The 13,607-nt window shown below is 38.8% G+C and overlaps 1 protein-coding gene and 1 pseudogene across 1 annotated transcript; one reads left to right on the forward strand and one right to left on the reverse strand.

The window, feature by feature from the left end:
• The first annotated feature begins 6,829 nt into the window (after positions 1–6,829).
• Positions 6,830–9,914, forward strand: LOC143890582 (putative 1-deoxy-D-xylulose-5-phosphate synthase, chloroplastic). Its single transcript, XM_077395301.1, has 6 exons — positions 6,830–7,099; positions 7,233–7,506; positions 7,631–7,938; positions 8,579–8,860; positions 9,353–9,634; positions 9,756–9,914. The coding sequence occupies exons 1-6, from the start codon at positions 6,830–6,832 to the stop codon at positions 9,912–9,914; spliced, it is 1,575 nt and encodes a 524-aa protein (XP_077251416.1).
• Positions 9,915–10,856: 942 nt separating this feature from the next.
• On the reverse strand, positions 10,857–12,995 carry LOC143869760 (pentatricopeptide repeat-containing protein At2g29760, chloroplastic pseudogene; annotated as a pseudogene).
• Positions 12,996–13,607: the final 612 nt, after the last annotated feature.

Consider the following 13,607-nt stretch of genomic DNA (forward strand, 5'->3'; position numbering starts at 1 on the left):
AATAAATATGAAACGGGGTAAGATATCCAGGTCTTAGCAATGGTAAAGGTGAAAGGGTAATATGAAACTGGAATTTCAGGATTATTTAACAAGTTATACATATGCATGACAGACAAAGGCAACCATCAGCTCCTAATGCCAAAGTTCTAGCATAATCGTATTTGTAAGTTTAAAAGGGTATAGCATATTTCTCCTTGAGATCCAGAGATAATGTCATGGAATCACCTTTTCTGAATTTAGACATAATCAAATACATAGTAGACCTTTCAAACCTGTAATAGGAGATGGGGAGAATACTATAACTATAAAGACAATGTCTAGAGACAGGAGCAGCCACCTCCACCATCATTTCAACAAAATAGACCTGGGGACTTGTATTTCATGCATAGGATATATCATTTGATTCCCAAAACAACTCTTGCCTGTTCCATCCCAGTGTTTTTTTGCGTAGTATCAAAACTCCCCCACGTCATTGTGGACTCCCCTGAGTCCACTACTTTTTACCTTGGCCGCATTCTTATCCGAGTCTGTGTTTTGCCTATAAAGTCAATCAAAACTCCTTTGACTCTCCGATTCATGACCGCTTGTTACGTGCCTAGATGGGTCCCACTATAGTGGAATATATATATCAGACCTTCTAAGATCTGATCATTGTATTACTTGTACGGCAGACTAAGCAAGTAGCATAGATTAGGCAACCTGGATTGATTTAGATACTAGTTAAGATTAAGTTAATCTTTATTTAGCTATTTCCATTCTTATTACAAGATCTTTCTATGTTTATCCCTTGAGTGTTTTATATAAACACTCATTAGATTCTCTGTAATTCAATGAAGAAATTTATCCCAAAAATTGTGTTTTTGCAAATATAGGAGGACCGACCCTTCCCTTCCCTCGAAGTGGTTCAAGAGGCTGATCTTCCCTTTAATAAGATCAATCACTTGTGAACCCATTCGGGTTTTCTAAACCAGTACAATAAGAATTCGAACTTATTAACACCACAATAAAAATGACAATAAGAATTCGAACTGTTTCCCACCTGCTGTTCAATTCAAGTTGTATTGTTTGAATTCCATCTGGGTCAGTCTCATTTTCATCAATGCATTATCACACAAATCAAATTTGGGTCATATGCAAAGATTGAATAGACAGAATAACAGAATTGCTAATAAGTGTATCCTTTGCCCCAAAGATGACGTTCTTTTTATGGGAGAGAGAGAGAGCTTTGGATCGAACACACATATTGCTTGTCTAAAATGCCTAGAAGGGCAAATAAGAATCCCCACTAAATCCCTCCTACATCTTACAAAATTGACAATAGGAGGCTCCATATCATGCCAAAGAGGTATTTCTAGCCATTATGGGGAGAGAAGCTCGGTTTTTGATATTGACAGAATCTCACCTTGTCTTTTGGTTTTTAATGGAATGCTGAGAGTTTTTTTGCGAATTGTAACAGCTTTTGACAGCTGAATAATTGATGAGAGACAAGGCAAGTTTGTGTCATTATCAAAACATGATAGTGCAAATATCAGTTGCTTTATTAATGGACAGTTTGGTTTAGGCCCATTTTGTTTGAGATTATGACAACCGATGGTGAGCCCCAGACTGATTATTGGACTCAATTTACATTAATTTTGACTCCAAGTCTCCAACAATCGGTTTAGGGGCTCACCATCGGTTGTCATAATCTCAAACGAACAAGGCATAAGTAATTTGTTTGAGATTATGACAACCGATTGTGAGCCCCAAACCTATTATTGGGTTCAAAATTACATTTAAATTTGAGTCCAATAATAGGTTTAGGGCTGACTATCAGTTGTCATAATCTGAAACGAACAGGACCTTAGTAGAGCAGAGATCTCTGGGGTCTTCTCGGGTTTCATTCTTCTAATGGAAACTGAAGGATTTTGATGATGTGGCACCCAAAACCCAAGTAAAGCCCAAAAAAACTCAGTTTTTGTGCAACCAAAAAAAGATTGAATGAAGCTTAATAGAAAAGACAAAATGTGAGCCTGTGGATGCTCTCACAAGAAACAGCCCAGCTTTTTCCACTTGAAAATGGGCGAAAAATTTGTTTTACGCCCATTTTACGTCGAAAGAAACGTAGCATAAGGAGAAATGTCTCATTTACACCACCATTAGATGTGGAAGTTTTCATGAGAAATTTAAAAATAAAAAATTCTGTGTCATTAAGATTCAAAAGGTTAAAAAAATGGATGAAAATGTGCACCAATTGAAGACTAAGTCTAGAGGAATTAAAAATAAATAAATAGAAACATATTATTAATAGGCAACTGATATTGGCACTGCCATGCTTTGAATGTTGCACTCACTCACTTTGTCTTTTACTACTTAAACAAATGTCAAATGTTATCCTGTTTCCCAAAAGAGCTCTCAGAAGCTAATTAAAAAAAAGAAAAAGACAAATTGAGATAGAGCAATTACAAAAATATGGTAGTGCCAATATCAGTATCCTATTAATAGTAGCTTTCGAATTTTCACACATGCCAAAAAGCTTTTAAAGCTTTAAGTGAATAAAAAACTCCAACAGTAATGAGACATGAAGTCAGTTATATATACACATTATGTTCTTCATGTCTTTCAGCTGCATTTTGAACTGAGAAACCTCTCAAACTCTCCCTTGATTTTAGTTTCTACCACCCCTTTCTATTCCAGTTCCAAGCTCTTGCACTTTGTTTCATCTCTCATGGCTCTTTCCCAATTCTACTTTCCTTGCCATTTACGTGGTGTTGTAGCTACAAACCATCACAAAACGAACACTTCTTTTTCTTTCAACTTGTTTGGAAGATATCCATTTCATCACCATCTCAATAAGGTTTGCAATTTATCTATAAATCTACCAATCTATGTTTCTATATGTTTATGTGCTTTCAGAGCTTATATGTCTTCATTTGGGCCCTGGTTAGATTGTAGGAGATTTTTGGAAAAGTTTGGAAAAATATTTCCAAAATTTCTTACTTTTTTAACACACGACAGAAGATAAATTGAACCAACCATGTTCAATTTTTACTCAGAGGGACCTTCCATTAATGATAATATCTCTCTAAATTAACCATAATCAAATTGTTTCCCTCTAAATCGTGGAAAGTATTTTTCTTGCAATCCTAACAGGGCCTTGGTGAGAGCCTTCTTTTGTTTCTAAACACCCATTTAGTAACATTTAATCTTGACATTATCGAAATTTACTCTGTTACATTGCATAACTAATGTTTATTTTGTGGTAAAAACATGCATCTATTTGAATTTATTCTTATAAATTTTGACAATTCAAATTTATCAAATTATGCTTGAGTTTTATTTTATTCTATTAAATCCACTATTGTTGGATCAATGTTCAGCTGACAGGAAAGTGCTAGAAAAGTATTGAACTTTTATCACTTTACTTTGTTTGGTTGCACAAGAAAAGGCTTTTCAAAATAGAAAGATCTTTCTGTCTGAAAAGGAAAATACTCATTTTTCCTCCTAAAGCTTTTCAGCTTAGAATCTTGGATGCGGCTTTCCTTCGGTCTGGAAATAAATGTTTGATAACATCGAGACCATGTTGGGTCTATTGATTGGCCACTAGTATAAGACTTATTATAAAATGAGGAATTCTAGACTGAAGGGAGGTGAAAGGGCTCCCCCACTTTTCAGCTGTTATTAATGCATGATGGTGATATGTAGCCAATAGGAGAGCCCTTTCACCTCTTTTTTGCAAGGGCACCCTTTAGTTTAGTCTTCCTCTTATAAAATATATGGCCTCAAATAATCATCGATTATTATGCTTGATCTATCAAGATTTTTTTTTTATGAGATAAGTGTGTCCCCACCCAATTTATGAGATATATAAGGGGGGGATTCGAACTCCCATTACTGGGAGCATAGCCATGACTTTAAGCCGAAGAGCTACACCCCTATGGATTGATCTATCAAGATATTGTGATTAGGAAAAAACCATGCAATTGAAAACTATAAGTTGTATCCACACTCCCTTGTTTTGGTTGTTGATAGCTTATGGGGAATTGTATTAGCCCATGAAGTAAGTGTAAAGTGAGGAGTGCCAACTTAGGATATCAATTTTAGTTAGCCCTCTAAAATATTGAAAGGGGGCTTAGCTTATATATAATATGGATTATTCTACTTGGAGTGAATAACATTAGCATCGTAGTAGTAGTAATAATAATAATAATAATAATAATAACTGCGAGAATATAATGGTGGGAGGGTTGGTCAGTCCACCCCAAACTTAGGAAATAGATTTTAATTAAGGGAAATGATATCACCACTATCGAATTTTGATGATCACAGTCCTCACATTATTAAAAAAGTACGGTGTGGCCAGCACCATAGGATGATCCAAACAGTCCATTAGATGGGCCACAACCTAAATAGGTTGTGCCCCAAAAATCATTTCCATAGGTTGATCCCGACCCTCTGATCTATAGAGGGACTGAATATTAGAGGGTTGATCCTAACCCTCTATAGATCAGAGGGTTAGGATCAACCTATGGAAATGATTTTTGGGGCACAACCTATTCAGGCTGTGGCCCATTTAATGGACGATTTGGATGATCCTATGGTGTGGGCCATACCGTACTTTTTAATAATGAGAGGATCATCAAAATACGGTAGTGGTGATATCATTTCCCTTAATTAATCCATAAAAAGTAGGAGAGGGGCCGTATATAGAGTATAGATTATTCTACTTGGAACCAATAATATTACCATCATACAGGACAAAATATAATGGGTGGACACTAATTAACATTTTAAACTAGTCTATAGTTTAAAAAAGAGTAAGAACAAAAAGCTTTTTAGTTGTAAGCTAATGATATTGGAACTAATTCGGGATATACAGGCTGAATATATATATATATATATATATATATATATAAGGGAAAACGGTAAATGAGGTAGAGCTCATTTACGCTAAATGAGGTAAAGTCACACAAAAAGATGGGTTCCACATTTTTTGAGGTGATCCAAAGCATTCATTTGGAAGGACTTTACATAGATAGGGTGTGTACCAAAAATAAGGTCCATAGGATAATCCTAACCCATCAAAAAATGGAGGGGAAAATGGACAGACACTATAGGGGACGAATGTGCCCATTTTTGGTAACCGCCCTATCTATGATTTGGCCTTGCAAATGAATGGCTTGGATCACCACAAAAAATGTGGGACCCATGTGTTTTGGCACTCTACCTCATTTAGCGTAAATGAGCTCTACTCGCTCATTTACAGTATATATATATATATATATATATATATATATATATATATATATATATATATATAGAGAGAGAGAGAGAGAGAGAGAGAGAGAGAGAGAGAGAGGGAAGAGTGTTTGTGAGCTAGAGCTCATATAAGCTTATATGAGCTAGAGCTCACAAACATAAGGGGGCCCACATTGTTTGGATGATCCAAAGCATTCATTTGATAGGCCCTCATGTAGATAGGGTGTGCCCAAAAAATCAGCTCCATAGGATCATCCCAGAGAAGGGGGACTACCTGTCAAGGATTTTAAGATTTCAACTACTTTCAAACCTAAATATTAAATGGGTTGTTTTGTTTCTAATCTTCAGGACAGGGAAATGTCATTTGTTTGTGCATCACTCTCAGAGAAGGGGGAATATCATTCAGAAAGACAGCCAACTCCTCTTCTGGACACCATAAAGTATCCCCTTCACATGAAACATCTCTCCATTAATGTAAGTAAATATACATAGATAATCTGTTCTCTTGGTTATTTGAACAATTAGAAGCTACATTCAGCAAAAACAAAGCAATATATTCCATCAATATAATCAGATTCTTCCCTTCCATGCAGGAGCTAAAACAGCTTGCGGGCGAGCTTCGTTCTGACCTCATATTCAATATTTCTAAAACTGGAGGTCATTTAGGTGGAAACCTCGGTGTAATCGAGCTAACAGTCGCTCTCCATTATGTCTTTGATGCCCCACAAGACAAGATAATATGGGATGTTAGCCATCAGGTACGCTCTTTCATTTTTTTACTCCCCTTCAACTTTACAATTGTATTAAAAATAAATTAAGTCGCTAACATGAATGCGTAGAGAAGGTTTGCTTCCTATGTAGATCATGTCTTTTCTCATCTGCTCTCATCTTTGTTTACAAGCAAACACAGAAGAAGATGATGAAAAGTACCTAACATAGTATGGGTTTTGCAGTCATATCCACACAAAATGCTGACAGGGAGAAGAGAGAAGATGCCAACAATGAGACAAACAAATGGCATATCTGGATTCACTAGACGTGCTGAAAGTGAATATGATTGCTTTGGTGCTGGTCATAGTTCAACCAGTATCTCATCAGCCTTGGGTACTATTCTATTCTGGTCCATGTTCCTGTCTATAATTTTGCTACTTTTGTATGACAGGAAAGTGAGTTTCTGTAATGAGGAAAGAACACGGAGTTTGAATAAGAGTTGCACTCTTCTTGCCTTTCTGTCTTTGTAAACTCGTGCGGATATCAGGACCTTATTCTTCTACAGTTTAGCTGCATTTTTATCACTTTCTTTTTGTTTTGTTTTCTATCAATGACAATTTTACTTCCTTCACTACAAGTTGACATGGATTGAGTGCCAATAGAAATATTTAAATGTGATGGGTACAACTTTGACAGGAAATGGGAGCATCAGTCCTTAGTGTAGTCATCAAATTCGATCCAAGAGTGACATTATTTTGTTTGGTCTGTGTTCACCATACCTTCTCTAGCAAAAGAGACCAAACAAAAATCTCTAACCACGTCGGAATTTCAATTCAATCTTCCAGTTTTTTTATCTTTGGAATGTTTCCAATTAACAGGAATGGCTAAGGGGAGGGATCTAAAGGGGCGGACGAACCATGTGGTGGCTGTCATAGGTGACGGAGCAATGACTGCTGGGCAGGCTTATGAAGCCATGAATAATGCTGGGTATCTAGAATCGGACATGATCATTATCCTTAATGACAACAAGCAGGTTTCTTTGCCCACTGCAGATCTTGATGGCCCCATACCACCGGTTGGAGCTTTGAGCAGTGCTCTCTGTCGGCTGCGGTCTAGAAAGCCTGTCAAGGAACTGAGAGAGGTTGCCAAGGTACCATATAAAGCACCCCAAACCAGTTTGTTTTACTTATAAACTTATTATTTTTTTTAGCAAGTTTCAACAGTTTATTTTCAGCTAAAAATGTCTCAGGAATGCTCTGAAATGATGTTTGAAAGTGTTGCAGGAAGGTAGAAAAAAGATCAACGGGCCAATGCACAACTTACCTGCAAAGGCTGATGAAAATGCTCATGAGATGGTCAGTGCATCCAGTTCAACCCTGTTCGAGGAGCTCGGACTCCATTACGTAGGCCCCATTGATGGCCACAACATGGAGGATCTCATTGCCATTCTCGGAGAGGCGAAGAACACCAAACAAACAGGTCCTCTCCTCATCCATGTCATGACAGAGAAAGGCCGGGGATTTCCATATGCAGAGAGAGCAGCTGACAAGTATCATGGTAAGACCAGGATGCCAAAAAAAAAAAACTGACAATGAAAATTCACTTTAGTGGCATTTCAATGATAAGCTGTGATAAACTCTGGCAGACTTTGACATGGGTTCTTTTGGGTTTCTGTCCTCAGTTGTCGGGAAGTTCGACCTAGCCACAGGACAGCAATTCAAACATAACATGAAGACAAAACCGTACCATACATACTATGCAGAGGCTTTGATAGCTGAAGCAAAAGTGGATGAAGACATTGTTGCAATCCATGCAGCAATGGGAGGAGCAACAGGCCTCAATCTCTTTCTCCGTCACTTCCCCACTCGTTGCTTTGACGTTGGAATTGCAGAGCAGCACGCCGTCACCTTCGCTGCTGGCCTAGCCTGTGAAGGCCTTAAGCCTTTCTGCTCAATTCAGTCAACTTTTTTGCAGCGGGCTTACGACCAGGCAAGCCAATGCCTTTTTTCACCATCATCATCTTCCACTCAGCTGAATATAAATGTTAGATTATAGTTACAGGAGTCAACGACAAACTTCAGACCAAATGTTTGTTGGTCTCAGGCTATGTTGCATCAGTACGGATACGAGTGTCGGAATCCGACGCTTGATACCCGTGTCGGATTCAGCAAACCTCAAAAAGAACAATTCGCTGATTCGCCAAAATATTTTAATCAATTTTCAAATTTTGTTTTCTTACATAATAATAAGGTTATAACAAGAAACATATTGAAAATTTAATCGGTTAAGTAGATATAAAATTTATTTCTATTTACAAAACTGACTAGTAGGATGGGTAAAACTCAAAACATGAGGTAATTGTAAAGTTGTGTTAGTGGTATGCAGGAAAAACAGATAAACTAAAAGAGATCTAGAAGTGTCTTAGAGAATCCTGAAGTATTCGAATCCGAGATGTGTCCGAAACGGATTCTTCGTCCATTTAGAAGAATCCATCTAACATGGGTCTCAGGCAATGCATATTAATTTGGTTTATGATGAGTAGCTCATGCCATTTTGGGATATTTTCAGTCACTGATCTGAAAATTTCTAGTTTATGATGTCTAGCTCAGGTATGCGCTTTCTGTTGCAGGTCATACATGATGTGGATGTGCAGAAACTGCCAGTGAGGTTCTCATTGGACAGAGGAGGGCTGGTTGGACCTGATGGGCCTACTCATTCCGGTGCATTCGACGTGACATTTATGGCATGTTTGCCAAACATGGTTGTCATGGCCCCTTCTGATGAGGCGGAGCTTTTTCACATGGTTGCTACTGCTGTTGCCATTGATGACCGACCCACCTGCATCCGACATCCTAGAGGCGTAGGGATTGGTGTTAAGCTGCCTGCTGGGAACAAGGGCCTCCCTCTCGAGGTAGACAAAAAACTCCTCGAATCTTCTCAATTTTTTTATTGGGTGTTGAAGTGTAAATGATTAAATAACACCAACTCTAACAACTTAAGCTTTTGGAGTAATTGGTTGTTTCACATGGTATCAGAGCGGTTGCCCCACCGCAGGTCCTGGTTTCAAAACTCATCAACTCCTTCATATTAAAAATCCAAGTCTATGGCCAACCCAAAAGAGGGGTCACACTTGTGGGAGAGTGTTGAAGGATAAATGATTAAATAAGATCATCTCTAACAGCTTATGCTCTGTTCGTTTGGGATTAAGACAACCGATTGCCACACCCAATCCGATTATCGGAGTGCAACAATCTGATTGGAGGGTGACAATCGGTTGCCACAATCTCAAATGAACAGGGCCTTAAGCTTTTGGAGTAATTGGTTGTTTCACATTGGGTAAGTAATCTCAAGAACTTCTGGACTCAGAATGTTAACAATCATCTCCCTAAAATATTTCCAACAGGTTGGAAAAGGCCGAGTTTTGATCGAGGGTGAGAGAGTGGCACTATTGGGCTATGGAGCAGCAGTTCAAAACTGCCTGGCTGCAGCATCTCTAGTTAAACAGCACGGTTTACAAATAACAGTTGCAGATGCACGCTTCTGCAAGCCATTGGATCGAGCTCTTGTTCGAAGTCTCGCTAAATCACACGATGTCCTGATCACCGTTGAAGAGGGATCCATTGGAGGGTTCGGCTCTCATGTCGCTCAGTTCATGGCCCTCGACGACCTTCTTGATGACACTAAGGTAAGACACTATATCAAAATTTACAAAATATAATAGTAAAGAACAAATGTGTGTGTCATTTTCAGTAAACAGAACTCCGTTGTAGAAATGCTCACTTTGTGCACTATAAACCCTCGTGCAGTGGAGGCCCATGGTTTTTCCAGATCAATATATTGACCACGGATCACAAGACGACCAGTTGGCGAAGGCTGGTCTTACTCCATCTCATATTGCAGGATCAGTGTTCAAAATCCTCGGGCAAACCAGAAGGGCTCTAGAGGTAATGCCAGTAGGAATATAAATGAGATGGAGAAGATTTTCCCACAATTGCATAACACAATTTTAATGGCATGTGCTACGCTGGTCTAAGCACAAGAGAAGTACTTAAATGGCCTTTTGCCTACTTCGCATTCAAATCTGGCTGATTAATAGATATTCAGTTCCCTAAAGGTTGAGATTGGTTGTTTGTTGTGGATTGTGAATTGTCTGGTTCAGCTTCACAGCGAAATTGTAGTTGTTTTTTTTTGGGAGATGATTTTTTCGATAATGCGCCCCCCTTTTAATGTGAATTGTGGGCAGTAGGGGTGGTTATTCGGTTATAACCGAACTGAAATAACCGAAACCGAATCGAAAATTTTCAAAACCGAACCGAAACCGAACCGATTAAAAATTCGGTTATTCGGTTATAACCGAATAAACCGAATAACCGAATAGTGGGAAAAAAAGAGGGAAAAATGCAAAATCTTGGTTTCGATCGGAGGGCTAGGATCATCCAATCGAAATGATTTTTGGAGCACAACCTAATTAAGTTGTGATCAATCAAATGGACGGTTTTGATCATCCTTTGGAGTGCCCGTATCACACTTTTTTTTGAAAAAATAATGTTTTTTATCATTATTTCGGTTAACCGAATTGTTTTTTGAGATAACCGAAACCGAAAACCGAAATTTGGCATCCATGAAAACCGAAACCGAACCGATTGATCTTCCAACCGAACCGAAATAACCGAACGAATTCGGTTCGGTCGGTTATTTCGGTTAAACCCGAATAATGAACAGCCCTAGTGGGCAGACTTTAATGTTTTTTGATGTCAAATCACGTTAAAAGGGGGCGCATTATCCTAGAGAGAGGGGGGGGGGGGATCATCACCCTTTTTTTAATCAGTGACGATTGATTTATGATTTTAGTCTAAGTATTTCCATGTTACAAAAAGTATGTGGGCATCCAAAAGTACACAATCATATAATTCCTTAACAGAAATATTATTAATCAACTTTGAAGAAGGGAAAAAATATCAGAGAAAAATCAACAGTAAAAATTTATCAAGTATAACTTTCACCATCTACAAAATTATGTTGAGAGTAATGCCGGGTTATTTCTTACCAGTAGTCCTTACAAGAACAAATCCCATCTTTGAAATGATGGAACCTGATCCGATCACGGACCACAATTTCCCGATTGCAGATCTTTGATATCAACTTTGTCACATTATGGCAGTCATTACAAACACGAAGATTCTTCACGATTCTAAGCGTAGTGCCAGGAGCCGTGCTTATGAGACCAAACCCAATCGCTAACTTTTCACTATGATGCCCAAGTGCCTGCTCTTTCTCTTCATCATCTATATCGTACAACACTGAGGCGGTCTGTGCCAAATAACCATCACTGTTCATCTTTCTCCCCAACTCCTCCAACTTTTCATAAATCTCTGCATATCTAGGATGAGACTTCTCTCCTGAAATAAACTCATGGATGGTGTTATTGACCACAATTGAACTGCATCCCGGGCTTTTCTTAATCCCACTCTCCTTCATTACCTTTCGTACATTCTCAACATCATGCCATCTTCCAACAGAGGCATATAAGTTCGATAAAAGCACATAGTCCCCACTACCCCGAGCTTCCATTTCTAAAACAATCCGCTCTGCCAGTTCGACATTTTTATGAAGTCTACAACCTCCAAGCAAAGCCCTCCAAACAACAACATCAGGTGAAATCTTCATACGTTTTATAATCTCTTCAGCGTCCTTTAATAATCCCCACCGTCCAAAAAGATCAACCATACACGCATAATGCTCCACTAGAAGGCTAACGTCGTACTCTTTCATAGTGACGTAAAAATGCCTCTTTCCTTCTTCTACAAATCCACCATGGCTACAAGCCAAGAGAACCCCAACAAACGTGACTTCGTCAGGTCTAACACTTCTATCTGCCCTCATTTTGCTAAACAAGTCCAATGCTTGTTTGGCGTGGCCATTCATGGCTAGGCCATTTATCATCGCATTCCAAGTGCATGTATTCTTCTCTTGTAAAATCCCAAAAACTTCCAAAGCTAGTTCCACGACCCCGCACTTTGAGTACATATCAATCAAAGCAGAACCCAAAAATGGGTCCAATCGAAAACGGTTCTTGTTAAGGAAGACATGGATCCATTTCCCACAATCCAAAGCCCCCAAACTAGCACAAGCTGATAGTGCAGTGACAATAGTGACTGGATTTGGTTTGAAATTCTCGGTCTGCATCCGACAAAATAAATGCAAGGCTTCGACAGGATGCCTGTTTTGCAGATAGCCCGAGATCATGGCATTCCAAGAAACTAAATCTCTATCGGGCATCTGGTCAAATAACTCTCTAGCTGCCAAGATGTCGCCCTTAACTGAATACCCAACAACCATGGCAGTCCAACTGACAACATTCGGAGAGGGAATTTGCATAAAAATCCTAAATGCAGTATCCATATCTCCTGACTCTGAATACCCGCTAATCATAGAATTAAACGAGACCACGTCTCGTTGGGACAATTCATCAAACACTTGGCGTGCATCCGTTAACTTGCCACACAGAGCATAGCAACGAAGAGTGGCATTTTGTAGGAAAGTATAACAACTAAATCCAAGTTTTAACGTTGTAGAATGGATTTGGGTAGTCTGGATCAGGGATTTTGATTTAGAAGAAGCCTTTAAGAGGAATTGGAATGTGAAATTATTTGGGGTTATGTAGCTCATATGGATTGCAAAGAAATCGAATGCGTGGGTGGGCATCGATGAGTTGGCATAAGCAAAGAGCATGGAATTGAAGAAAAAGAGAGATGATTGTGATGGGTTTTGGAGGAGGAATTGGGCATGAATTTGTTTAAGTTGTTTGGTTGATGTGGAGGGAGATTGCAAGAGATTGATGATGTTATGTTTATGGCGTTGGAATGAAATTGATGAGATGTATTTGGGTGGAAGATGATGCATTGATTTAACATCAATCTTGCAAACAAAAGGGAAACATTTGTTTTTTGTTTTTTTTGCTTTAACGGGAGGGAAGGAAATTCGAATTTTGATTGACCGTTAGTACTTTTTTGCACACTTTTACGTAGGAGGTGAAGTGGGGACGTCAACGCTCTATAGATCGGATGGTTAGGATCAAACTATGGAAATGATTTTTGGGGCACAACCTATTTAGGTTGTGGCCCATCTAATGGACGGTTTGGATCATCCTATAGGGTGGGCCGTACGGTACTTATTGAAAAAGGGTTTTTGCTAAGGTTAGGGCACTTGTTAAGCATCATTTAATTGCCTCTGGGAACTCTAATTTATACTTAATTTTAGACTTTTACACATGTTTTGAGATTTCCCCCCCAAAGTATGTGTAAATTCAAGTTTCCAAAGGCAATTAAATGATGCTTAACATAACAAGTGCCATAAGGGCACTCGTTAGCAAACCCTTATAAGGGATTAGCTAAAGAATTTTATGGCTGACTTTTGCATAAGAGCTCACTTTTCAGCAGATTTTGTCTTATTCATTTAATTCATCTGAGGTGGCTGTTCTCTCATGCAAAAGTTGGCTGCGAAATGCCTTTCCACACAATTCCCTAGGAGCTTTGCTGGGCAATTAGGCGAAAAGCCATTTTGCGGCTCAATTTCTTCTTGGGTTACTTTTGTGTAAAATCTCTTGGGTTGTTTCCCGGATTGCTCGTGTACGGCCTTAGTTGAGAGGGTGAGGAAAA

This window comes from Tasmannia lanceolata, unplaced genomic scaffold (assembly GCF_043159265.1).
Source record: "Tasmannia lanceolata isolate RefF3 unplaced genomic scaffold, GAP_Taslan_0.1 ptg000002l, whole genome shotgun sequence".
In the NCBI taxonomy this organism is placed as follows: domain Eukaryota; kingdom Viridiplantae; phylum Streptophyta; class Magnoliopsida; order Canellales; family Winteraceae; genus Tasmannia; species Tasmannia lanceolata.

Excerpts from the sequence above, each read along its gene's own strand:
- LOC143890582 (XM_077395301.1), top strand. The coding sequence starts at position 6,830 with ATGGCTAAGGGGAGGGATCTAAAGGGGCGGACGAACCATGTGGTGGCT. Across the intron at positions 7,507-7,630 it reads AGCAGCTGACAAGTATCATG|TTGTCGGGAAGTTCGACCTA; the intron begins GTAAGACCAGGA and ends TTCTGTCCTCAG. Across the intron at positions 7,939-8,578 it reads TGCAGCGGGCTTACGACCAG|GTCATACATGATGTGGATGT; the intron begins GCAAGCCAATGC and ends TTTCTGTTGCAG.